General features: G+C 37.0%; 1 protein-coding gene across 3 annotated transcripts; it reads right to left on the bottom strand.

Moving 5' to 3' along the window:
• Positions 1-26,074, bottom strand: PTP4A2 (protein tyrosine phosphatase 4A2). Of its 3 annotated transcripts, XM_057499938.1 has the most exons (7): positions 25,680-26,074; positions 17,129-17,162; positions 11,668-12,360; positions 9,626-9,718; positions 4,815-4,945; positions 3,421-3,495; positions 1-2,415 (listed from the first exon to the last, which is right to left on the bottom strand). In XM_057499938.1, exons 3-7 carry the CDS (start codon positions 11,761-11,763, stop codon positions 2,307-2,309), a joined length of 504 nt encoding a protein of 167 aa, XP_057355921.1. In that variant the 5' UTR covers positions 11,764-12,360; positions 17,129-17,162; positions 25,680-26,074; the 3' UTR covers positions 1-2,306. The 3 variants fall into 3 exon arrangements, with proteins under 3 accessions (XP_057355921.1, XP_036741030.1, XP_057355922.1); XM_036885135.2 differs by lacking the exon at positions 17,129-17,162; XM_057499939.1 differs by lacking the exons at positions 17,129-17,162; positions 25,680-26,074 and adding an exon at positions 16,204-16,222.
• Positions 26,075-26,505: the final 431 nt, after the last annotated feature.

Below are 26,505 nucleotides of genomic sequence, written 5' to 3' on the forward strand. Positions count from 1 at the left end.
GCATGTAAAATATGTTTTATTGTTCTTTAAAAGGGTTCAGGGTTTGGTTTTAAATCAGGCTGCATACCTTTCATCAGTCTGACATCTCTCTCACCATGTCAAACTGGCTTCAGCTAGCAATACCTCATTAAATCCAAAAGAAAAAAAAACTTTAAATTTTGAGGAAGAAAATCCAGTTCTGAGAACAATTAACATTAGTTTGTAATTTAAAACAAAATGAGGGCTAATGTTTCATGTTGCTTTATACACCCTTCTCCTCACACAGAACCAGGAATGTAATTTTCCTAACTCAGGCAGGCACTGATACTGGTGGACACTGCATCGCGCACACACACATACACACGCGCACATACACACACTCCCCCAACAAACAACAAAAATCAGAGCATGTCAAAGGAAAGTTTGTTATGGTATTCATCAAAACCCTTGGAGTCAACAGACGTCTGTCTGGGTTTAGAGGGTACGCTGTTTTGATCATAAGCCTATGTTAGAAGAATCTATTGTCATGTTCTGAAATGAAGAATTTTGAATAGTACCATCATTTTTCACTTTAAAATCCTAGAAATAGTCTCAAAAAGCATTATTTTGTTTTGTTTTCTGGAATGGGGGAGGAGAGAATCTACACAGATTTTCATTTTGTTAAAAATCAGAAGTTCAGCATAGGAAATAGGCAGTTCACACAGCCAGCCGACATCTGAGGTATCATCAGTGTGAAACAAGGTCCCCGTCCATTCCTACTGGCCTCGCTGATCCTAATAAAGTGAGAAGTTTATGGCTCTGCACAGCAAATTCCAGCAGGACAAGATGACCCAAAGCCTTTATTCAAATTCTTAGAAGCAGAGCATTAAGTATATAATATTTAGATGAAGAGTGCAAGAGCTCCTAATGGTATCCTTCAATTTGCTTTGTCAAAGTAGCCCAGTCACAACTCCCTTCTTGCAAAGGAGAAGAGCAGCTTTTCTAGATCAGCACATTGACCCCAACAAAGAATCTGCAAAAATGATACTACACCATTTCTTTAGCAACACAGTCCCTCTGCGGCTCGTTGGGCTGCTCTATGTCTCTCTTCTACCCTGTTACGGCCTGTGGACACACACTCACTAGGCATTGTTGGTTTTAAACCAGCAATTTTTTTTTAATCTCATAAAGAACCTAGTAAGAAAATAACAAGGCAATCAGTGGTTAAACTGAACTATACATATAGGGGGCAGTTTGGAAAATACCCATCACAGGTATTTCTCAAGTCCAAAATTTTATGTCTTTGCTGTTACTCCTTTGACTCTTCCTGAAAATTCAGAAAACAAGTAAGTCCTAAAATAAAAATTTTAAACCACTGGCATTCTCTGACATCATTAGACAGAAAATCAGAATAATGCCATAGTCCAATTCTATAAGGAGTATAAAGTGTACTAACTCCCTGCCTGGACACATCTTTACGATGGTCTGGAGAACTCCCCTTCAGAAAACCCACTTAGCTTCACTGGTTGGAAAAGAATTCGACTCTCAGCTAAGTTCTCTGAGAAGAGAGACCCTTCTCAAAATACCATTTCCCCACTAATTTTCCAAAACAAACCAAAGCAAAAGGCTCTTGGCTACTTTGCCTAATGTTGAATAGGGTTTTTAAGAAAAGAAACTAACATGAACACTCATCATTAATAAAGACTAAAAACCACCTGGATCATATAGTTTATATGCCACTGCTTTTTTTTTTTCATGTTTTTTTTTTTCTAAAAGTGCCCAGGTGGGCTTAAGGCTGCCAGACTGCACACACATCTAGAGCAACAAGGGCTTCTCCTATTTCATCTACAACTTGTATCAGGGGAAAAAGAGAAAAGAGAAAGGAGAGAAGAATAATATATACCCTCCCCACAAAAAAGAAGAAATCCCACAACAGGGAGATCTATGTGCCAAGCATAATGGAAGAGTGTGCTCCCCAAACAGATGGTTCTGCACAGGCTAATGTTCTGCTGGTTTTCCTTAGAGACCTATTTTGAAAAAGTTAAAAAAGACAGGAGATTTTGAAATAATTCAATCCTGGCAGAAATTCAAACTTAACACTAGGAGGAAAATCATCCTTCACTAAATTAATTCCTTTTTTCTTTCTCTTTTTCTTTTCTTAAATATTTTATTCATGTTATAGAGGGATTTCTTTTTGTTTCCTTTTTCCAATCATTAGGAGAGTGGTTGAGGAGTACTGAATCCATCACTACTTTGATGACACAGTTAAGATTCCAGATTCACATTTCCAGGTACCAAGAGTTCCCTCTAAATGCCACAATCAAGTCAGCCTTCGTTTACATTTCTTTCTATTGAACACAGCAATGCCCATTGGTATCTCTGAAGCGTAATCGCATCTTAGGTCGGTATTTCTCCAGGTAAAGTAGCTGTTTGGAATTGAATGCTCCCCTTCTTTTTCTGAAAATACAAGAATGGCAAACTTTATCATGTAAAAAAAAAAAGAGCTGCCTGATACACTGAAATGCATTACTTATGGCCTAAGGCCTTTCTAACTCTACACAGCTGAAAACCAGTGTAGTTCTCATACAACATCACTTCTTAAGTGAAAGGGCTAACTTAGAAACATGAACTTTCTATGCCTTCCTAGACGGAATAGACAAATTTTCTTTGCTGACTTTCATTAGTCTATTAACCATTTAATAAATATCAGAATGGTTTATCCAGAAACATATGACTACACTCTTGCCAATTACATTAATATATTCTTCAGAGCAGAATTAATACCAAGTATTTAGGATGAATGAACAAGTATTATATGAAGCAGGAGGCACAGATGGCATTCTTTGAAATGTTACCTCCTAGAGCTGCTACCACACATTTCATGCCCTCTATCACAAACAGTCTTTTTCTTTTTTCTTTTCTTTTCGTTTTAAAGGAAAGGTTGAAAGGGAAAGGGCAAGGTAATAGTTGCGAAAGAATTTTCAGACAACAAAATAGCATGGCCCTTTATTCCAAACTGATGCCAAGATTCTGTCTGGGCACTACCATCCTGATTTTGTGCCTGAAAAGGTCACCAAAGAGTCCTAGATGATTAACTGCTCCTCTATAGATTCTTCCTTCACTCTTGCTCATAGAAAGTTGCATTTGGAAGGTATTTGGGACATCCATTAAAAGAGACACTAGATCACTGAGACTCTACCACCTAGCTATTCATTTTAAAGGTTCAAAGATACTGAAATCATATGCCAGACTATTCTACAATGTCCAAATTTGCCATCCAAATTAGAAAATCTTTAACTCTGGAAGCCACTAGTATTATTATGAGTCTCTTTATCACTTGCTCTTTTTGATTTCTTCAAACAATATTTTAAGCCAAAGTCAGCAAATTACTCCACACTACAAATGAATACTTGTATGAAGATCATGCTTCATGTGTTTCTGAACATAAAACTTCATACTTACTGCCTTATAAACTGAACTGCATCCTCATACTTCATTCCACATTCAATCAAAGCAAGTGCAACAAGCACAGGTGCCCTGCAGAGAGAAACTCATTTGTAAATATCCACAGGTCTTTGGAATTAAAGGATTTTAAAATCCAGGACTACATATTATCAAAACAATGCAAAGCTTGAGTCTCCTTTTTCCCATATACTAAAATATCTGATCTTTTTCTATACAGTAAAAATATTTATATCATTATAGCTTCTATGGTATTATAAATTTTTAGTAAAGCACTAAATTCTAAACCTTTATTAAGAAACCTTTACTCTTTAAAACATCACATTATACATCAAATTTTCACATCACTATACTCATCAAAAATTCTTCAATGGTCTTTAACCACTATTACAGTAAAATTAATGACCAAATGTATTATCTTGAGTGTCTCAGAATTTTCATTACAAATCGATTATAATTTCCTCATCAAATACTAAAAAGGAGTTAGACTTCTTCAACATAATCATAATCCTTTTTGTGAGCAAGGAGTGTGTCAGAGAATTGGTAATTAGAAACAGTTCTTTTTGTAAGTATATTTCTTTAAAATCTGACAAAGGAAATGATGTTTAAAAGACATCCATTACAAGGCATCAACTTTGGACTATGTACCTAGGATAACTACAAGTTATAAGACTGCCCCAAATGAAGTGAGAATACTACCTTCACCCATCAGGATAAGGACTGAAACTTCTGACTGGAAGAAATTGTACTACACTACACTGCAAGAGAGGAAAAGAGCAAACAAAAGGGCTAAGCAGAGGTAACACCTCAGTCACCAGCACTTGAGGCGACAGCAGCCTGCACTAATGTTTTGAGTCAAAGTGCACACATAAATTGACATTTAATATGCTGTTAGTAAGTGTGGCAACACCATTCCATGCAATGCTCAAGGAAAATCATTTTAAAATCAAAGTTAATTTTCATTCTCCATACATCTCCTTTAAGGAGTTTAGAGTTCTGCCATCTGCCCTCTGCCTATTCACTTCTCATTCATCTTCATCCAAAATTAATGTATAGATTCTTCAAATTCTACATTTATTTTATTTTTCTTGCCCACTTCAAAGACCTGAACTTTGATTACTTGAAATGCAAAGAAAAAACACATACTGAACTAAGACTCAAAGATAATTACATTAAATCAGTTTCAAAACAACTTCTGAATTATCACCCACATTTAGTATGGCATCAGAATCAGACAACCAATGAAACACAAAACGCTGTTTTGAGAAATTATTACACCAGCTTCTGCTCTCATTTCCTTTCCTTTCAGGCAATTTAATATTATAATAAATGTAAATTTCTACCAAAGTGAAATTTTTTATAATTAATTCACAGACAAAAGGGTAAGAGCTTACCTTCCCAATCCTGCAACACAATGCACTGCAACACAGCAACCTGGCTCTTCACGAAATTTGGTTTTTAGTAGGTTTAGCCAATCATCTACTATCTGATTAGGGGGTGGTGCTCCATCATCAAATGGCCAATCCTGGAAAGAAAATATCTTTTACATTAAATTGACATTTTATTTTCACCAAGGATAATATCCTAATGCAGAATAGCTGTATGTACACAGGGCAGGTCCAATTGAACTAACAGTACTATACATACCTATTCTTAATAACTCAATTCTGATCACCGCTGAAAAATGATCCAAGATCAAAATTCAAGTGTGGCAAATAACTTAGCTTTCTCAATGAAGTGTAGTCAGCATCATGTCTCATTTTATCTTATTTAAATCTCTTATCAGAATAAGAGGCTAGTGTTCTACAAATATTTTATCTGAACATAGCAGTAATTAGACATAATAGAGAAAACTGAAATTAAAGTCAAGACAAAATAAGACAGGACACACACCTGTCATTATGCTTTAAAATTCCACTCTGGCAAAGAAGTATACCAACTGGTATCTCACTGGTCTCTACAAATATTTTTGAGGATTATCCCCAAATAGCTTTAAGTAATGACATCTCTTCTGTAGAGAGAGGCTGTCTGATGAGAAATTTCTAGGTTAGCATATCTACTGTGCTTAAATGTTTTTAAGAAGCCAAGTAGTTAATATTTTTAAAGCTCTACCTAAATTATACATATTCCATTTAACTAACAGTGCCATATGATAGGGTCCTGAGCAAATGGAAACCTTTCTCTAAAGTATTCTTTTCTCTTCTTATATTCATTGATTTGGATTTCTTTTTAATTAAGACCAACCCCATGTGCATTCACAATACAGGCAGGGGTTTATCGTCCTTGCTACCCAGCAAGAGGTCCCAAGAAACCAACACAAAGAAACTTTGAAGAAAGAAGGGAGGGGGGATTCACATTTTACATACCCTCTCTCCTATCCAGCTTCAAGAACAGAAATGCAAAAACACTACAATTTTTTTTAAACCTAAGACTATTCTAATGAGATTGACTAAGGATCCTTTAAGATACTAGAAAAGGACAAAGAAAAAAGTGAGTGCTAAATTGATTCTGCACACATTACTAGCACCACTAGAACATTTCACATAGCCCATTAGCCATGACAGCACATTATGTTTGATTTGTCAACTATACCCCATAATTAAAGGACTATCAGTGTTATAATTATAAATGTCACTACAGAATTTAACTGTAAATAGCAGTAAAATGACTAAGTACCTTAGTTGAGAATTTACTTCATCTGATATTCCCTAAAATGCACCTAGTTAAGAAACAATAATATGAAACATGCTTCACTTACTCATATAAGTAATTTCTATCAAAAAATCATTAAAGTATTAATTTAGAAGCATCTGAACTTCAAACTGGCATAGCTGAAAAACCACCATTAGGCTTTTCCAATGTGCCTCGCATTTCTAATAGCATTGGTCAAATTTCAGGGGTATCCTTTTATAAAGTGTTCCAAACTCTCTTCATCTAAGCAAAAGTAAATTAACAAATCTGCCTTAAAATCTCTGTCTGGGAAAAGGAAAGAAATTCTAAACTTAATTCTAAATGTCCTTGTTTTTTCAAGCTTAAGTTAGACCTTTAATTTTATCTGATCACAGCTATTTAAAACAAAACAGAAGCCTGGATTTAAAGGCCTGGAATAAATCCCAAACCTACCATTATCTTCTACAAACTAGTTCTTTGGTTCTTTTCTATTTCATAAAGGTGTTTACCAACATTACTGACTCAAACAGACTATGGTCAGTCCACAGTTCATTTTCTCACCCTGCCATCTGTCAGAACAAACTGATTTCTCATCTACCTACTGCAGAACCTACTCACAACACAGGAAAAAGAACTTGTATTCAGCCTAGTTTCAGAAGTTCAAGTTTAGTTTTCAGTTTTTTTAAACACAGGGCTATGTTTTACACATGTTTTTACTGATGCCCAGTGATTTCCAGCCAAGGAACCTTAAAGTCATTTAGAAATGAGAATGCAAGCAAAGTATTACCATACTATACTATTAATATACATTTTTTAAAAACATAATGCTTAACTATTTCATTTTTGTGTTTTCACCAAAATTCAGGTGAGAAAACTTTTTATAAGACAAGACTGCTTACCAACAGGACGTTTGGTTTTCTTTGCATGAACTGCCTTGCCAACTACTGACCAATGCAATCAAGACTACAGAACTACCTCTCAATACAAAGTAGGAACATAACTTTATACCAGTATCTTCTTTTTTTTTTTTTTTTTTTAATAATTATTTTTTATTGAAGGGTAGTTGACACACAGTATTACATTACATGAGTTTCAAGTGTACAACACAGTGGTAGAACATTTATATACATAATTCTAGGTTCCAGCTATCATCCTACCAGGCTGTTACAATATCTTGACTATATTCCTTATGCTATACATTACATCCCGGTTACTAATTTATTTTACTATTGGAAGTCTGTCCCTTTTTTTTTTTATTTTATTTTTTTATTTTTTATTTTTTTATTTTTTGTGAGGGCATCTCTCATATTTATTGATCAAATGGTTGTTAACGACAATAAAATTCTGTATAGGGGAGTCAATGCTCAATGCACAATCATTATTCCACCCCAAGCCTAATTTTTGTCAGTCTCCAATCTTCTGAGGCATAACAAACAAGTTTTTACATGTAGAACAAATTCTTACATAATGAATAAGTTACATAGTGAACAGTACAAGGGCAGTCATCACAGAAACTTTCGGTTTTGCTCATGCATTATGAACTATAAACAGTCAGTTCAAATATGAATACTCATTTGGTTTTTATACTTGATTTATATGTGGATACCACATTTCTCTCTTTATTATTATTATTTTTAATAAAATGCTGAAGTGGTAGGTAGATACAAGATAAAGGTAGAAAACAGTTTAGTGTTGTAAGAGAGCACATGTAGATGATCAGGTGTGTGCCTGTAGACTATGTGTTAATCCAAGCTAGACCAGGGCAATAAAACATCCACATATGCAGAAGATTTCTCTCAGAACGGGGGGGTGAGGTTCTAAGCCTCACCTCTGTTGATCCCCAATTTCTCACCTGATGGCCCCCCTGCGACTGTGCCTGTCTTAGGTTGTTCCTCCCTTGAGGAATCTTACCCGTCTCTGGCTAACCAGTCATCTTCCGGGGCCATACAGGGAAATGTGAAGTTGGTAAGTGAGAGAGAAGCCTTATTGTTTGAAAAAGTTAGCTTTTTACTTCTTTGCATATTTATGCCCTGTGGCTTCTATGCCCAGCATTTGTCTTGAGGTATCTTTACCACTTGGAAGAATTATGATACTCGGTAAATTTGATATGAGGCACGAATTCTATTTAAGGGTTGTAATTAGGAAGGAAGAAGAAAAGCTATAGAAGTAGCAGGCGGAAGAAAACATGGGAAGATTGATTATTTCTTTGATATATCTTCTTGTAGAGTAACTTCAGCATGTATAGGTTTTAAGCTACTACTTAAATTGCACACACACATTAACATAATAGGAGTATAGTTACATAACCAAAGCATATCTGTGATTACCAGCCATCTGCAGTGAAACCAAGAAAACCAGTTAGGCACCTTAGGCATTTGTGAAAACTTATCTATGATATGGTGGATATTGTCCAAATGAACTTGAACAGTCTGAGAGAAATCAGACAAATTAAAACAACCCATTCCTGGGGACTGTTCACATGCCATACGTTCTTTTAACAATAAATAGTTTGTAGTTGTAAGACTTTGGAGCGCTACAATTTGCACTTCTCCAAATTCTTGGTTGAGTTCCAACAGTATAGATCTAGTCCAATTTTGTTGTTTTACTGTATGCACAGGCCAGCTTAGATATCTCCTTCCTCATTCCCATGGCAAGTCCAGGAACTGGTGGGATGAGTGCATCTACAGCTGTAGCAGTGCGTGGATCTTTGTTGGGCCAGTATCTTCTTAATACTTTCTTCCTAACCAACTACTTCAAAAATCTCCAGTTCTCTTCCTACTACACTGCTTCCCCACAATCAGATCAAACAGCTTCAAGACAACTAAGACCCACAAGGTCATTTCATTGTATATTCCTACAATTTAGACAACTATTTAGGAAAGAAAAGGTATGAAATTTTACCTAATCTGAGGTTCCTGTTTCCAATAATTAAATAGATTTAGGAGATAAGGAGGAATTTAATTTAAAATAATCCCCATCACTTTATATTTAAACTGAACTATGAAAGTTTAATCACACATAGCCTTCTTAGAAACCTACCAAAAAGTGTCAGAAACTATTGCTGATTATTCTGAAGCAAGATGCCTTCTCCCTCTCCATTCTCTTCTCTCACCTTTTTGTCCCCTACAAATTACCCACAAAATATTAAGTAACTTGTACTTGCAAAGTGAGAGAGAACATTTCCATGTGACTTAAGAGCATCTGATGGAAATTTCTTTCAGTTAGCTTCAAACTAATAGACTAGAAACAAAAGCATTAATTTCCTCGAGAAAACAAAATACAATTTCCATTTTCTTGAAATAAGTGTGCACTAAATTTTGCTTTTTATTTATAGAAAATACTATGCATATGTAGACTACGTGGGCATAAATGAACAAAGTTGCCAATCCAAAGGGATTTTAAAAGATGATTTGAATACTGTAAAGTCCAATATAAGCTTATAAATGTAAACTACTGAGTGCCATGTTTTTCATGTATCTATGTTCATAAGGTACAACTTGCTTGTTGTGAAAAATTAAAACACTACAACACTCACTAGAACGTGGATTCCTTCTTTTTCAACTGGAGCTTTATCATATGTAGCATCACAAACTCGAACCAAAGTTGTCACTCCATATTTCTTAAGTTCCTTTAAAGAAAAATAAATACAAGGGAACTTGCTTTTAGAATCTGCACCCAAAACTTTAAAAATGTACTATTATAAATTGAAACAATGAGACATCATTCTTAGACAAAGATCAAAATCATTCTCATTGTGGCAACATATATAAGGGACACTCTTGCACACTCAAGGAAGCTTTAGTAAGATTCACCTCCTATAAATAAAGGGCAATTTGGTAGCATAAAACAAAAACTTTAAAAGTACACATATACTTTGACCTAGAAATGCTATTTCTGAAAATCTATACTAATGAAATAATTAAAGATATACGCAAAGATTTAGGTACCAGCTTGTTCAGTACAGGCTGCTTGGAATGGTGAAAAGCTAGAAACATTAATGGTCAAAAAAAGAGAATGGTTAAATAAAGTATGGCACATGCATTGGGAATACTATGACAGCTATAAAAATAATACTGAAGAGGCTAGGGGAAGACGCTGTAAAATATACAGTGTGATCCTTCCTATCCATATATACAAATATACACATATGTGCAGAGAAAAACATCTAGAAGCCAGTTAAGAATTTTTTAATTGTCTTCGGCTTATCTTCTGATTTTTAATAGTGAGTACTTAATGCTTTTTTTAATTTAAAGAAAACAAGTAATTTTGACATTAAGATTAAAAAGTGGTATTATATTAAAAGCCAACTAACACAATTATAGCCAGAAGCCTTGCTCCTTTAAAAATTTTCCTACAGTAATGCCTAATCCAGTGACTACCTATCTTCAAGAAGCCACCAACATCTTTTTATAGTTGCAGGACAGTGGCCTCTACTCCTTTTGGAGTATATAGCAAAGGAATCCACAGGCTGAAAATGGTATCATGTAATGCAGCCAGGCTTAAAGGTGACTGAACAAACTGAGGACACACAGGCCAGGAATCAACTTGCATACTGTGTACAAAAAGTTAAGAAGCTCAGGGAATTATAAGCAGTAACAGAGATATCCTACAAGAAATGTCCATCATTTGATTATCTAGGGAGTAAAATTATACTTGTTAAAGGGCTTTATTTTTCACAGAAAGGCTCTCTGAAACAGACTCAGGAAAGTTGTTACTATTACTCTGAGTCAGGAATTTTACAAGTTTTAAAATGCAAATAAAATCACATTAAAATGAACTCCACAGTAGCCATTCACTGAAAGGTTATGGTAGAATTTTTTATGGTAAACATTTGTGTCCTTAAGCAAGCCAAAACCTCTTTTGAACTCAGTTTTGCCACCTGTAAAATGAGAGGAGTGAACTTAGAATCCCTACGAGTTCATCCAGCAGAGTCTACTCCATAAACACAGTAATAGAAATCACAATCAAACTGAACAACCAAGGAATGACTACTTGTATATGATGGCTACTATTGCTAAGTAGTTCTGGGATAACTTTTCATCAACAGTAGTTAGCATATTTGAGGTAGACATGGGCTTTACTGTCAGAGACAGTTCGACCACATATTGCATGGCTCTAGGCAAATTACTAAATAACTAAATCACTCTGAACCTCAGTTTTCTCATCTGTGAGAGAGATGTAATAATGGTCTCTAAGCCACATAAGGTTATTGTGAGAAATAAAAGATACAATGCATACAAACCGCTTATTGTAATGCTGGATATATACTAAATATTCATTAACATTCATGATTTTTTGAATTAAAGCATGACAAAAGAACTACTAATAATGCAGAAAGGATATTAGAAAAAACAAAACTAGATCTCTAAGGTCACCCCAAATTTCATAAATGTTCTCTTAACAATCATTTGAAACTAATTCAACCCAATTCAAACAAAAATTGATAGGATGACCATCCATACTCTAATCACAAAAATAAACGGCTTTGTGATAGGAGATTTCTTTACAATGGTGTTAATTTTTATTGGGATGTTACCTATAAATCAATCCAAAAACTAGACCATGCTACAGTCTTACCTCTGTGAACTTGTTGAGGGTAGCATTGGTAGGGTTGTGAGTTATCAGAAAACGCATGTTCTCATAGGAGATTTCCACAGGGGCTGGACGGTTCATTATGGCAAATTAAAAGTGTGAGCGTGCGTGTGTGAGTGTGATGGGGAAAATGGAAAAAAAAAGTCAATAAATCTTGAAATGTTTCACAGCAGAAAACATTAAAAAGATCACTAAACTGCCTATTATCAATCAGTGTTTTCTCTATTCAACTTGTTTATTCTTCAAGAAGCTTCTCTCTTCAAGATAAGCAGAAGTATTTAGAATCCACTTGAATCCAAATTCAACTTGGGCCTCGATGTCTGCAGATGGATACCTTTGGACTCCAAAAAAATCCAACTACATACAAAACTTAAGCAGCCTTTACTACATTTAGGCACTAGTGAAACAAGTTAAAAGTGTAGACGTTTTCCACTTTTGTTTACTTGATGCTTAATTTTACTGGAGTCATTAAAAGAAATACGCTTGCAATAAAAAAAAAAAAAAGCCAACTATTTCTGAGGCCAGTCTGGGTGTCCAGAGTCTTCAAGGCAATGTTAATTATGGCACATAGAACCCCCAAGCTCACTTGTCAGCAAAAACGCTGTGCTGAGCCTGGCAGAAGTCTGCCCTCACGCTCAGAATCGCCATAAATGTGCAACGTATATTCCAACGAAAAACCTGGAAGAAAAAAGCATAAGTAAAATGAACTGGAGGTTGATAGCATAGTAAACACAATACCCAAAGTCAAGAATAATTCTTTATGACCCCACAGACATCTGAAATGCCACCAATTCTAAATTACTGCCTTCTATAAAGAACAGGATAAAAGTGTATACCAAGAGTTTTAAAAGTTAGAAATTCCAAAGTACTTTTAAAACTCAAGTATGTCTTTTCAAAACAGGGTTCAACAAAGTTTCTGTGCTAATAAGATTATTTCTAACAAGTCATTTTTAAATGACTGAATTTTAAAATTCACTTTAAGTCATTTTTAAATGATTAGAAGACTCTTAAGGAAGCCTTTCCTCCATAACTCTTCAAAAAGTTCACAACAATCTTATTTTCCTGCTTTGATGGTTAAGTCCTTCACAGATAAACTTAGCTTAAAGTAAGTATTATCTGTAAATGAATAGAAGATATTTACCAAAACTCCACTTTGAAGATTTAATTCTTTCTATCAAAGTATGTACACTGGCCCCCAATTATGATACCAGTTCATTAAGTACTTTAAAAAATTTCCTTTTTTTCCTCACAACTCTGAGTAGTTGTTACTACCTATGAGGAATGAGGAAAGAGGATCAGAAAAGTCAAGTGACTTGTCTAAGGTGAATGAGTTAGTTGAGCCCAATTCAAGCCCAAGTCTTCCATAAATCTCGTTTTTTCCAATGTACGATAATGCCTGCTGACACAAAGTATAAATCCCATCATCTCATTTCTAGTCCAGTTTACCTTTTTACTATTTCTCACATCACTACCCCAAGAATACCAAAACGTTTAAAGGTCAGTGATTAAAACAGCATTTTCCTGACCAAATATTAATCCCTTTCAAAAACAAGACAAGAAAAAGAAGTGGCAGAATTTTTAATATTATTTTAGGCTTGCTGCATTGAAACACAGTATTCTTTCTAGCTGGCTCAGTCACAGTATCAACATAATTATAAATTCCTCTGGAAATAGGGACAAGGTCTAAGTCCTTTCACTTGCCCCTTCCCTAAGCCACCAATAAATGCTTATTTAGAACTCTCTAAAAAGGATGATTGCAACCAGACAGAAAAAGACATGAAAGATAATGACTAGAGAACCATTTTAAGGAAGAAACTGAAATACAGATAAGAACAAACCTAGGCCTACAAACCGTCATGCCTATTCTTCAAACCTCAAGTCTTTTTACAATATGGCATTTTATTTCGTAAGTAACATATTTGTGATATAATCATGGACATAAAACTAAAACACTCCTAAAATATGAAAGATACAAAGGAAATTCAAAATGACATTCTAAGACTTTAATACATTCAGTAACTTCAATACTTCAGCAGAATGAATTACACACCATGGTTAAAGACACAAAACTTCTCCATTCAAACTAAAAAATATATATATACACCACCACTCTTACTAACTTGTATTTGTAGCTGTAACCCCAAAATGCAGCTACCTTAGGTTACATATTTATTGAGTACTCCTTGGACAGTCAAGAAATTTTAAAGCTAGGAGAAACTGGAAATCAACAACTCTGATCTTTCAAAGAAAGAAGATGATGTTTGGGATCAAGAGAGTTAACTAAAATGACTTAACTAAAACCATACTAATTAGTAGCAGATCAAGGACAAGAACCCAGGTCTCCTAACTCCCTATTTATTTTTCTAATTTTGACAAGTGGAGGTACCCCCGCATTTTTCATAATCTTTTTCATGCAAGTGCAACTTTTCTTCAAATATTTGTTTGGACGTTCATCTGCAACTCTATGACCTTATAATGAGGAGAGAAAGATTATTAAAGTAACTACTCAAAGAACAATGGTTTGCATGCAGTGCAAAGGCAAAACACAAGGAAAATTTTCACCTGTTTGTACCCCTTTTGTTAACACAGCTAATATGTGTCAGCTGAGTAAAGGCACTGAAAGACCTGCATTGGAGTGATGGCCAGCCTTAATAGGTTACAGTTCTAGCATTTAGTTTTCTATGTAGTCTCCAGGGTTTGTCTGCTCAGCAAACCAACAAGCTTTACCCCAATCTTATTCCTCCTGACTCATTTTGGAAGGACCACTTCAAGAGATAAGAATAATTCATTATTAGATTTTCAATTCTTAACACCATACTGAGATCCCCAGCAAAAGAATTTCTGCCAAATGATGCAGTATATTATATCAATGTTAGCAGATACATGATAAAAGCAAGCTTGTTTCTCTCCCCTCCCCCAAGAGACTACACATCAGCAGTTAAATGTTCTTGCACCTGTCAATTCAGATAAACTCATGTTAATTCCCCTAACACACATAAGAATGCAAAGCAAACTGTCTGAAAAAATCATAAACAACCTACCACAGCTAGGAAGTACTCAAAAGTTACCGAGCTGTCTAACATAAGCTCTGCACCTGTACACCTTACAGGACAACTTTTTTCTGAAGTTGACTATCTGGCATTAATTTTGCTCTATCCACTTAAGTAAAAATTGGTATTTGTTTTCATTTACCAGGTGAGGAAGATTTACCTGGTCTACCTGACAAATAACAGCAGTCAAATTCAAATAAGCATCCAAACATTCTCTGCACCCTTTAATTGTATCTCTTATAGAACCTAACTTTTAAAATGTTGAATTTGGGACACCTCCACTTCCTAGGCAAATTTCCATTTTTAGTAAAAGAATATAACTTCACGGAAGGATTAGAAAGTATGGTCTGTGGCAGAGAAATCCTTTTAAATTAAGAAGAGGAAGGAGGAAGGAAAAGGAGAAAGAATGAAAAGTGGGCTAGAAGAGCAAGTAAGCAGAGGCCTACCAAGCTAAGACAGTGCACTACCAGTGAAAACTAAGTCAATAACACAACAGAGACTACTCAAAACTCTGAATAGGAGTATGCTAAAGTTTAAATGCCCATTGTCAATACCGCTAACATCTACCTAAATGAGAATAAAAAATCAAAACACATGAAATAATACAATAGCTATTTTTTATTCATGGCACATTCTTAAAATGGACAACTATGCAGAAGTCAACAACAGATCTATATGAAACGGTATGGGAAGACAGCTAAGAGACACCAGTAAATGAAAAGAGCAAGGTACATGACAGTATGAAAAGTACATATAGAAATAACTATGAGTACCGTACCTGCTTTCATACCTATGGACTATCTGAAAGTTACAAAGAAAACTAACATTGATTGTCTGGGGGTGGAGGGGACTAGAGATGGAGGCCAGGAGCATTATTATTTACTTTATCATAATTTATGCTTTTGAACTGTTTTGATTTTTTTCCATGCATATATATTACCTTAATTTTTTTCTTAATTCTAGGATAACACTACGATGATTTACAATTTAACTACACTCTTAACAGTGCTATAATCATGGGACTACAAGCAGCCTCTATCCCAGGCAGGCCTGTACCTACACAATTCCAGAAGGACAGTTTTCTTCTGTGTTATTAAAGATACTAAATTATTGAGCAAAACGTAGGTCCTGCTTTAGCAACTAAGTCTAAGTTCAAATATAAATATAAAGAATTCAAGGGCATGAGGAAGTGTTACAAAATCAGCTCCATTTAATGTAACCCAAAACTTACTGGACATCCTTTTAAAATTACTGTCAATTCACTCACATCAAGCTTTGCAGTGAGAAATTACATTCTATTTCCAAGTTAAAATAATGATAAACCTTCTAATTTGATGGGTTATGCCAATATTTACCAAATTAAAACAGTACATAACAAATGCACAAAAAAAATTCTAGATTTAAGAAAGTAAAATCTAAAAGCTCTAAGATCTGAAGAACAGTAAGCATACATTTACTGTTACTTTCTTACCAGAAATTCTACAGGAAGTCAGGCAAATTTGAATCATCTTGGCTTCTACAAACAAGCAACATGAAAGCATAATACTACTGTATGTAAGACAAAAACCTTGCATCAATTTTTTCCTAAAACAAATTCATTTCACTTCAAAGAAACCTGTGCTGGCCTTAAAATAAGAATAATCTGTCAATAGAAAATAATTCATTCTCATGAAGAGTTAAGACATTTTTCTTGGAATTTAGCTAGTTAAGAATAGTAATTGATTCAATTATTTAGTGGATATATACTACGTGTCACATACTCTTACAGGTGCAGCAAGAGTAGTATACAAACCAAACCAAAATTCCCGTCAGGATGGATCTTATATTTAGTACGAGGAAAAAGACAGACAAAATATGCCACTGCTAAGAGAAAAATGCAGAGTAGGGGAACCTACAGTGCCAGAAAGGAGTGGGGATTCCAACAGTAAATAAGGCTATCAGGAAAGGCCTCACTGAAAAAAGCGACATCTTATCCAAGACCTCGGGGTGTGAGCCAAATAGATATTTGAGGGAACATTCTAGGCAGAGGGATTAGCTGTTGCAAAGGTTATGAGGTGGAGCCATGTTTGGAGTGTTCAAGAAACAGCAAGAGTGCTACTGGAGAAGAGAAAGCAACAGGATGAATAGGATCAGAAAAGCAAGTACCTTATGTGAACATAAATACAGTATTTGGCTTTTATTTGGAAAAAAATGAGAAGGTTTCAAGCAAAAGCAACAACTTAACATTAAAAGGACCACTGTAGCTGCTACGTGGAGCCAGACTATACAAGTAGTTAGGGTAGAAGCAGGTGGATCCTGTAGGAGCCTATTGCTATAATCCAGGAGAGAGATAATGGTAGGTAAGAACAGGGTAGTAGCAGCAGAGAGGGTAAGAAGGGATCCATTTCAAGATATACCTTTGAGGATTTGTCCACAGACCAGACACGGGGTCTGTGAAAAAAAGAGCAATTGCGTAACTGTAAGAACTCAAAGAAGCCTAACTTAATATTCAGAGACTATGAGAGAACAGACCATAAAATCTTCACAATCATCAAGGAAGAAAAGTAGGAAAATTCCTCTTTAAAGGTACTACTGTGTCTACTGCATTTTAACCATTTGAGGGGAAAAAAAAGTATCTTAAGATGTTTACACTACAAGAACTCAACTCTGTAAACATTCATCTTTTGGTTAACTTCTCAAATTGAAATTTTACTCATCTTTCATACCCCCCCAACTCATCAGAGCCCTGTAGAAACACCTTTGTTCTGTGCTACTTACCTTTGTTCATCCCTTTACTGTTGCATTTATCAAACTAAAATTGAATATATCTGGCTCCTTAAACTAAGGCTATTCAAATTACTGTTAGTTTACTCCCCTACTGACTACAGTCCTGGGGAGTTGATAAGAAAAAAGGTACCCATTAAATACTACACAAATTAGAATCCAAAATATCATAAACAAGCTAAAAATAGCCAGATGTTTCTTTATTGTTTAAAAAAGAAAAGTCTCATAGTTACTCCCTTGGTTATTCCCACTTTTCCACTTCCTCATTTAAGGAGGGAACTCGAGAATCAAGTTCCAGTACAGAAATCAATAATCAGTTCTATAAAAAGAAATTATGACCTTGACAGTGGGAAAATATCTTAACATTTCAGAACAGGCAGGAGATACACGGCATGCCTCTCAGAAAGGAAAGAAAAGTAATTAACCAACACTCACACCTGCTTCTGAGAACAGTGACAGTTATTTACTGAAGTCCTGTGGGTCCTGTTCCCACACAAATGAAAAGGAGTGGTTTTCAAATTTGGATTAGTTGTCCTTTTCTAGTAATTCCTGCCTCTACAAATAACTAAGACAAAAATTGCATTAAGTGTTTTCATGCCACATTTGAAAATATTTACTTTCTAATTTTGTACTCCATTGTTCCTCTAAAGATAAGCAATTCTCCAGTTGAATCTCTTCTCCAAAAATGTTATTTTCCCCTTCATAAATAAAATTCAAACGGAGGTAACAGCACTAGAGCCAATTTCCACTTTTTCTAAAAAATTATTTGAATACTGGTAGTAACATTAAAAATCCTAACAGCACAATCTAGTATTGGGCATTAATCTGTTTTCAGTGAATCTTTCAAAAATTAAGTTAAATAACTCTATTAAATTGATTCTATCCATCCATACTTTCATTTCCAGGAAAAGGTATCATGGCTCTTCTCTCCATGGGCTTTATATTTAAATACTTGAGTTTATGTGCACTTTAAGACACCCAAGCCTTTTTATTATAAAGCTTAAGCACATTCTTTTCCTAAATAACTGTGGAAACCAGCTTTATACAATAAGAACTATCTCAAATTCAAACACATTCCCATAAAAATGAATCCTAATACTTACTTTCCTCTTTCCTAACCTTCTTTCTTTATAAACTCAAAAGGCTAAATAATTTTCCTGGAGAACAACTTAAGTCTTAATCATTTTAATTCAGTTTCCAATATCACTATACATACATTAACCCAGAACCAATGAGTCGATTATTTCATTAACAAAAAAAATTTGAGATTTTGAACTTCAATTGTAATAAAGCAAATTCAAAATCCAAAAGGACACCTGGATTCACCCTGTCAACACTTTGAAATGTTTTCTGAGCTATATCAGGATAGTTAGAATGACTGTAACAGCTGCAAGTTCCCTGAAGTTGCAAAACAGATACTTGGGAAAAGGTTATTTGAATCACCTTTCAAAATAACCTTAGCACAGGAGCAGCATGCAAAGCAAAAACTTCCAGGCTATTGTTAGCCTTATTTAAAATACATGTTTCAGAGCTTAGCAGTTTATGGGTCAGCTTAACTCTTTCATTTCCTCATTTTGTCAAATGTACTGAGCATATTTAAAGGTCCTGTTCAAGTATTCACCACTGAAAGAGGGGTGGGGAGAAGCTCTCTATGTAAAGGATATACAATAAAAACAGTCTAAATTACATTTTGTCAGTGTAAATTATTTTGTTTGAGCCCCAGAAATTTTTCTGCTGTTAGGACATTTTGGTCCAAGTTTCCCCTAAAACTGGGTAAGTTATACTTCACTTCCTCTCCTAAACTTGCTTTTTGTAAATCACAGTATACTTCACAGCCATCTCTTTGTGTACTGAGTATAGTACAAGATTAACAGACATGAACCCAAATCATTTATTTGGAGCTGCTAGTAGCCTTTTAAAATATACTGTCTACCCACTAATTGTCCAATAATGGCTTGATGTTTATGTTTATTTTTGTAAAATACAATATTCACAATCTTTAAAAACCATACAAAGTTGCTTCACATTACATATGAATGTGAAATAAAAATAGTGAAACACCTCTATAAAGCCACGTCAAGGAGTTATTATTCTTTGCTCATTAGCTTAGTTCAATATGATAGATTCACCTTCCTTCTCTTCCCACTTAAAGAATGGAAACGGTTTTTAAAACTTGAATTTTCTTGTCCTCTTCCTCCAAATGTCTACTCAGATGAGGGACAATATACCACTTCTGAATGATACTAAAATGCAGCACATCCAGTCTTACAACAAGCATTCGTGGCGCTCTGTGTGCACACCATATAAACACTGTCCAGGATCAAGATCCTAGAAGAATCAATGTGGGTAAAAAATATTTGATGAGGGACATTAAAATTTCATATTAATGCTATATATTTTGAAGACACAAAGTAAGTGTGACTAGAATGGAGAAGGATTAACAGACTGAGGAAAGAAAGCTTTTATGACAAGACTGATAGAAATAGTGAAGAGCCACAGAGCATGGCATGAGAAAGGAGTTGAGTCTTTGATTTAGATTACTCTGGGAGGCCTTGACCATGCAGAGAATTTCAGACCCACTCAAATACAATAAAAGCTCTTAGGAATTTAAAAATACAGTAGCAGTCAGGGAGCAACTCTGCTCACTGAGAGAAAACAAATATTGTCATATTGGTGGGCATCTTCTGGATATATACTGAGCAGCCCCATAATTACCAACAAGCTTCACAAAAATAGGCCTTCAAGTTACTCCTACCTAACAGCTGAATTACTTTTTCTAATAAACAGATACGAGTTTAACTAAATTTTACTTGTTGATGACCTCCAAATGAAGATGTCATCTCACTAGAAAAACAATTCAGGATACAATCTATGACTTAAATTTGAAAAAATCTTTTCATCCAGAAAGATCTAAATTATTTGAATAATTTAAACCAATAATCAAAAGGAAACTTGTTTGTAACCACACGTGCAGAATGAAGAATAATGTCACTAGAATCTATTGTTTCTCCATCACATCCTTCTCCATTTGCTGACAAATCCTGCCAATGACTCATATCCTTCTACTAACCAGTTACTCTGTTCCTTCATGCTAGGCTTTTCAACAATGATGGAAAGCAGAAAATATATCAATTTGTTTTGCTACTAAAAAAGTAAATATTAACATATGTATATAAATCCAATTTACAAATACTGTGGTGGCATAACCTAGTGAATTTTTCCTGCAAGTGCGAAAAAAAAAAGTTATGCTTAAATCTCAACTAAAACTAAAGGATAACTAGAAAAAAGCAGACCTGATTATGAATTTGAATTCTTGTCAAACAATACATTAGTTAAGAGCCAACATTTTTTACCACTGCAGAAATAAAAATATAAAGTAATTTATCTGATCTGCTAAAGCAAATATATCATGTGTGCATTTTATGCCAAAAGAATTAACATTCTCTGAGAAGAATGAAATTTCAACCCAAAAATACTATGAAAGGAATTAAATACACCAATACACCAATTTTCTAAAGGTAAAGCCCATTCTAAAGGTCAAAATATTTTTTCAAAACTGGTTCAACTAGCAAAGAAAGGGTCACAGAAAAACTTAATCTTAAAAATGGTTCCAGTTTAAAAAGGCAATGTTGTACAATGTAAATTTATATTCAAATGACAAAATTTAGTTTCCACGCCACTTAAAATGGAGTGGATGCTGTGTTATAGAAAGTATGGGTAAGAAATCAATGTGGGCAAACAAAAAACATTTGGTTTTAAAGTCACATAAAAACTGTTGGTATAATCTGTCAAAACCTCAGTTATTTTTCTGGGAAAGATTTTGTGCCCTGTAAATCTATACTGATTGAACAACTAAGTAGTGCAGAGAAAACCACCTTAAGACGTACAGGAAATGGGTCATTTTCTCACCTAAGTACTGGTAACTCCAAAGATTAACTGTGGGTTCAGCTTAGACTTCTACAGCACCAACGTGCAGAAGATTTACATACAAAAATCCACTTGTGCTCTACACCAAAGCAATCCTATAAGGCTTCAAATCCCACGAGAGTGAAGTCAAAAAAGCTAGAGAATATGGTTCAGTCAATAAAACAAAAGGTAACTGGAGAAAGCTACTAGACACCTCCATACATAGACTAGTTCTGAAGTTAAAATGGATAAAATTTCATTCCAGATTAACAGACTCAGATCACAATTTCCGAAAGAAATGATTATTAGAGGCACCCACTGTTCATTTAATAAACCCAAGGTACAAAATTATCTGAACTGTAACATCAGATTCTTGCTTTTAGAGAATCATCATCAGTTTCTATATAACCCAACTAGTGTGTTAAGAAAGACATCAAAGCAGTAATATTCCCAGAAGAGCAGAAAAAGTATACAAGTTAACTAAAGTATCCTTTAAAAAAAAAAAACCTAAATTTCAAGCAAAAAAAGGCCAACTTCCTCAACATCTACTGAACTCCTACATAGCTCCCCGTAAAATTATTAGAGTTAATTTTAAAAAAATGTAGCCAGAGATTTAAGTACTCTAAGCCTCAGAGAGAAATTTTATTTTTATTCACTGCTACCTATTTACTGATACTTTTTAACTTGGATCTCAAAATTGGGATTCAACGACTGATCTGTAAATCAATTTCCTTATCTGTAAAACTGAAAGAAGGCCACTTACAGGTTACAAATTTTAAATTAGATGATTTGTGAATCAGCACAAAAGATTCTCATGAAGGGAATGTTGAAATCTAATGCATAATGTTGACTTCACAAATATCCCGACTTCAGATCTCTACCACTATGGTACTCAATAAACATTAACTAAGTCTACCATATGGAAACTATGGATCCTGACTTCCAACTGCTCAAATCTTTAAAAATCCCCAACTCCCATAGTAGTATAGTTGATGGTATAGCACTTGAAGAAATCAACCAAAGTTAGGTTTCACTCTAACTTAAGTTTCTCTCTTCCAAGAGCAACAGCTAAAAATTTATGTATTGCTCCTCTGCATCTTATTTGTAAAAGCTTTTTCTAGAGGTTTCAGTGGTTACCAATCCCACACTCCAACAAAAAGGAACAGTACAAACCCTGTAAAATAACTCTACTAAATTTCAACTTTGTGTCTCAAAATCAAAGCATTCTGTAACTACTGCACACAGAAATGTTACTTTTAAAAGACAAAATAAATAAGTTAAATCCTAAGAATAAATGTTTAACCTTGTTCACACAAATGTCTTTTCAAGTAAACTATAAATATGGGCGTCTCAGACTTTTTAAGAAAAAGTTATATGCAAAAACATTCAAACGTTTACTTTTCCCTAGTGCCACAAAGTTCAATGATGTTGTAAATGGTTTCTGCCTATAAATTTGGTTTGTTCAAATTAAATATTATTTGACTGACTCATGGAGGGAGTGGTATGACTTTCGCTGTTCTGAGTCAGAATATACCCGGTTCAGCAGTTCTAAACAATTTTTCATTTGTATAGATGTTCTAAAATGTTCTTTCCAGCTACTAAATATATCAATTAAACTGTTCCTTAGTAGAAAAGTCTTAGTGGTAATACTTTGAATCTGTAGTCCAATTTATAATTAACAAAGTGCTTTCATATATTTTCTCACATCACCTTCACAATCTCCGGAAGAAACTATCCCACACAGCTGAACAGTAAGACTTTCCCAAAGAAGTGATAACTTGACTCTTAGCCCCAGTAAATACACTCTTCCTCCCCCTAGCTCCATCACCCCCCAAAAAAAAAGTCTACTGGGTTTCTTTAATCAGACTTTCCTCTCCCAGACATATCCCAGATGCCTCATAAAAACTCTGTCTCAAAGCACACACCCTGGGGCCTCTAGAGAGTTTCAAGGCAGAATCTCCACCCACATAAAAACTTAGTTTAGGCCCCAAAGAGCCTCAAGTCAGCATCTTCTAAATGATCCCCTTGCCTCCAGCCATTCAGTCTTCTGCATTATCTTCAACGTCTCTCACCTGTACAAGCTGCTAGGTCACTGTGTGGATGAAAAACCTCGAAGTGAGACAACCTATTTCAAGGGTCATAATGTTACGGTGGAAAAATCAAGAACTCTGGAATCAGACTGACCTCGATTTTTAATCCAGCTCCAATTCTTACTATCTTGTGACGTGGTACAAGTTAGTTAACCTCTTGGAGTCTCTGTACCTTTTCATTTCATAATGGTAAGTCAATGAGGGTTCATCACTGTATCCCTAATGCCTGGCAGATAGAAACCACTCAGTATGTACCAAATGAATGCAGATGAGGACACCTACCACCTTTACAGTAGCTGTAAGAATAAAACGAGAATATAAAAAGCACCTGGTGCACAGCAGGCACGTAATACTAATTTGGTCCCCCACTAAATAGTAGTAACAATACTTTTTACTATTTCTGAAAGCAGCATGCTAGTGACTGAGAAAGAGGACACTAAGAAAAATGTAATTTCTGACTTCTAATTATACATCAATGCTTTTGCCTATAATTCTACTACCTCTACTATGAAGAGGACCACCCTAATCTTTGCTTAATTGTATGGAAAGATTTGCAACTTCTAAGAGACTTCCCTATTATTAAAATGTAAGACCCTTATCAAGGTACTCTTCATCAAAAACCTCTGCTTTCATAACACAAGGATCTAGGAAAAATCTATGACAATGTCCGTTCACTAGCCAACATGAAGTAACTTTAAATCTGTCAAGATCAGAATACTGGCAAACTTCTTTCTTCACCTACACAATGGTTTGCTGGCAAGTGATTCTGAAGCCTTCAAATGTGTCATTCTGTAGCCTTAATTTCCTTTTGCACACTGAACAAGGCATAACTTTACTCACTTCCTGTCTGAAACTACTCAAATACAGAGAGCATGGCAGCAAGTAACTCCCTATTCTAATCCAGCAGTGGCTGTAGTTTGGTAACTCCAAACAAGCATTTACTGAATACTTACAGGGATGCTAGAACTGCTAGACACTTTATCTGGGAAATAACAAACAAGCCTAAGGGTCTTCATCATCGTTATATCATCATCATCATCATATTTTCTTAAAAGCTTTTCTCCAAAAGGGCAGGAAAGAACCACAGGCAAAAAAAAAATACTACTTCTACTTACCTAACAATAAATACCTTTCACTCGAAAAACTAGCAGTATTTTACAGAACAGCCTATGCTTCTGAACCTTCTAAAGGCAAGAGCTTAAGGCTCCTGGGCAACAGACGAGCTTGTTTTAGTTAGCTCTCAGAGCCCCGTACTAGAGCGGGATGGCAACCATATCCTGGACAAATTTAGAAACGCATGTCAATGTCATGGAACATGAGGGAAATTTTAACCAAAAAAAAACACCTTTATTTTTAAAAATCCCAGAACCAGAAAATGATAGTGCTGCTAGAAAAGACTCCTATACCCTTCCTTAGATTTTAACCCAAGAACCCAGGAACACGATGCTCCTGGAAAGAACTCCATGACTCAGGGCACCAGGGTTCACAATCACCATACACACGTATCAAGGACAGCCTCCAGGATGGCTGCTCACACACCGGACAATTACAAGCACACCCTTCCACACTCCCTCATCTGCCATTCACCTTCTCCCCAATCTCTCCCACTCTACCCCACACACTCAACTCTCCGTCCCCCACTCACTCATTCTCCCATTTAGCCCGCGCTCCCGCTCACTCGTCTCCCCACACTCGCTCACTCATTCCCACACGCCACCCCCACTCATTCTTCTCATGCACTCACTCACTCTCCCCTACACTCCCTCACGCCCCGCACAGATCCTGTCCCCTCCAAACTCCCCCGCTCCCGCTCTCCCCCCACCCATCCCTCCCTCTCCTCTACTCTCACCCACACTCACACTCCCCCAGATACTGCCCCCAGCTCTCCCCGTCCACTCTCCCACTCCCACCTCTCGCCTCACCCCTACTTGCGCACACAGCCCTCTCCAACTCACTCTCCCCCTCACGCACGCACATTTCCCCCACACACATTCCTCCCCACTGCACACGTCCCCCCTTCCTCACCCGCCCGCGTTCTCCGCGCTTCCCGGCTGCGCCCCCGCCCCGGCCCGGCCCTCCTTCCGGGGACGTGTCTCGGGCCTGCACTAATGGCCGCGGCGCCTCCGGCCCTCCCCTTCCCCGAGTCCCCGGGAGCCGGCGCGGGGCCGCCCAGGAGAAGCGCACTCACGCTGGCGAGCTGGAGACTGGGCATTGAAGTCCGGCGGCGGCGGGAGCGAGGAGGCGCCTCTCTCCTCAGTCACCTCGGCGGCGGCGGCGGCGGCGGTAGCGGTAGCGGCGGCGGCGACGACTCCCCCCCAGCCTCGGTGCGCGACACCCGGCCCGGTCTGGCGGCGGCGCCGGCGCGTGTACACGAGTCCGTCGTGCTGCTGCTGCTGCGGCCGCCGCTGCGTCCCCTGCTGCCGCCGCTGGCCCCACTGCCGCCGCTGCCCTGTGGCGTCGCCTCGCGCTGCGCCCGGCCGCCGCTGCCACTCCAGCCGCTACCGGACGGACGACGGTTACAGCCCTGCCGATCGCGCCGCCGCCACCACCGCTGCGCGCGCAGCCGGAACCAGCTCCCGCCGCCGCCCCTCAGGGGGCGCTGCGGGGCGCGGCGCGCGCTCCCGCCGGCCCGCCCCCAGCGCCCGCCTACTGGCTGGCCGGCCTGCTCGAGGACGTTTGGGCCCGCCCACCTGCCCCGCGGGGCGCTGACCTACTGCCCTCGGCACCTCCCTCGCTGCACCCCTAGGTTCGTTCCGCTCCGCGCTCCCGGGTGCGGAAGGCGCGTCCTTGTGACCGGGCGGCAGCCGCAGAAGGGGCCTGGGGAGTCGTTTGCCCTCGCCGCGGCCCACCCTACCGCACCTGGGCTGGGGGAGAGGGCTCGAGGCCGCGGCGTGACCCGCAAGGTCGAAGGGCCTTTTCCCGAAAACGGGGCCGTGCGGCCTGGGGCCAGATGGTAATGGCACGCGACGGCGACCAAGCCCTTTGCTCGGGGATTTCCAACACCGAACTGAGAA

This window comes from Manis pentadactyla, chromosome 4, assembly GCF_030020395.1.
Source record: "Manis pentadactyla isolate mManPen7 chromosome 4, mManPen7.hap1, whole genome shotgun sequence".
NCBI classification, from domain to species: Eukaryota; Metazoa; Chordata; class Mammalia; order Pholidota; family Manidae; genus Manis; species Manis pentadactyla.

Bases quoted from the DNA above. Each gene is read 5' to 3' on its own strand.
- PTP4A2 (XM_036885135.2), bottom strand. From the start codon at position 11,763: ATGAACCGTCCAGCCCCTGTGGAAATCTCCTATGAGAACATGCGTTTT. The intron at 9,719-11,667 runs GTAAGACTGTAG...TTTTCTTTAAAG, and splicing joins CCCTCAACAAGTTCACAGAG to GAACTTAAGAAATATGGAGT. The intron at 4,946-9,625 runs GTGAGTGTTGTA...TTTTCTTTCCAG, and splicing joins AAGAAGGAATCCACGTTCTA to GATTGGCCATTTGATGATGG.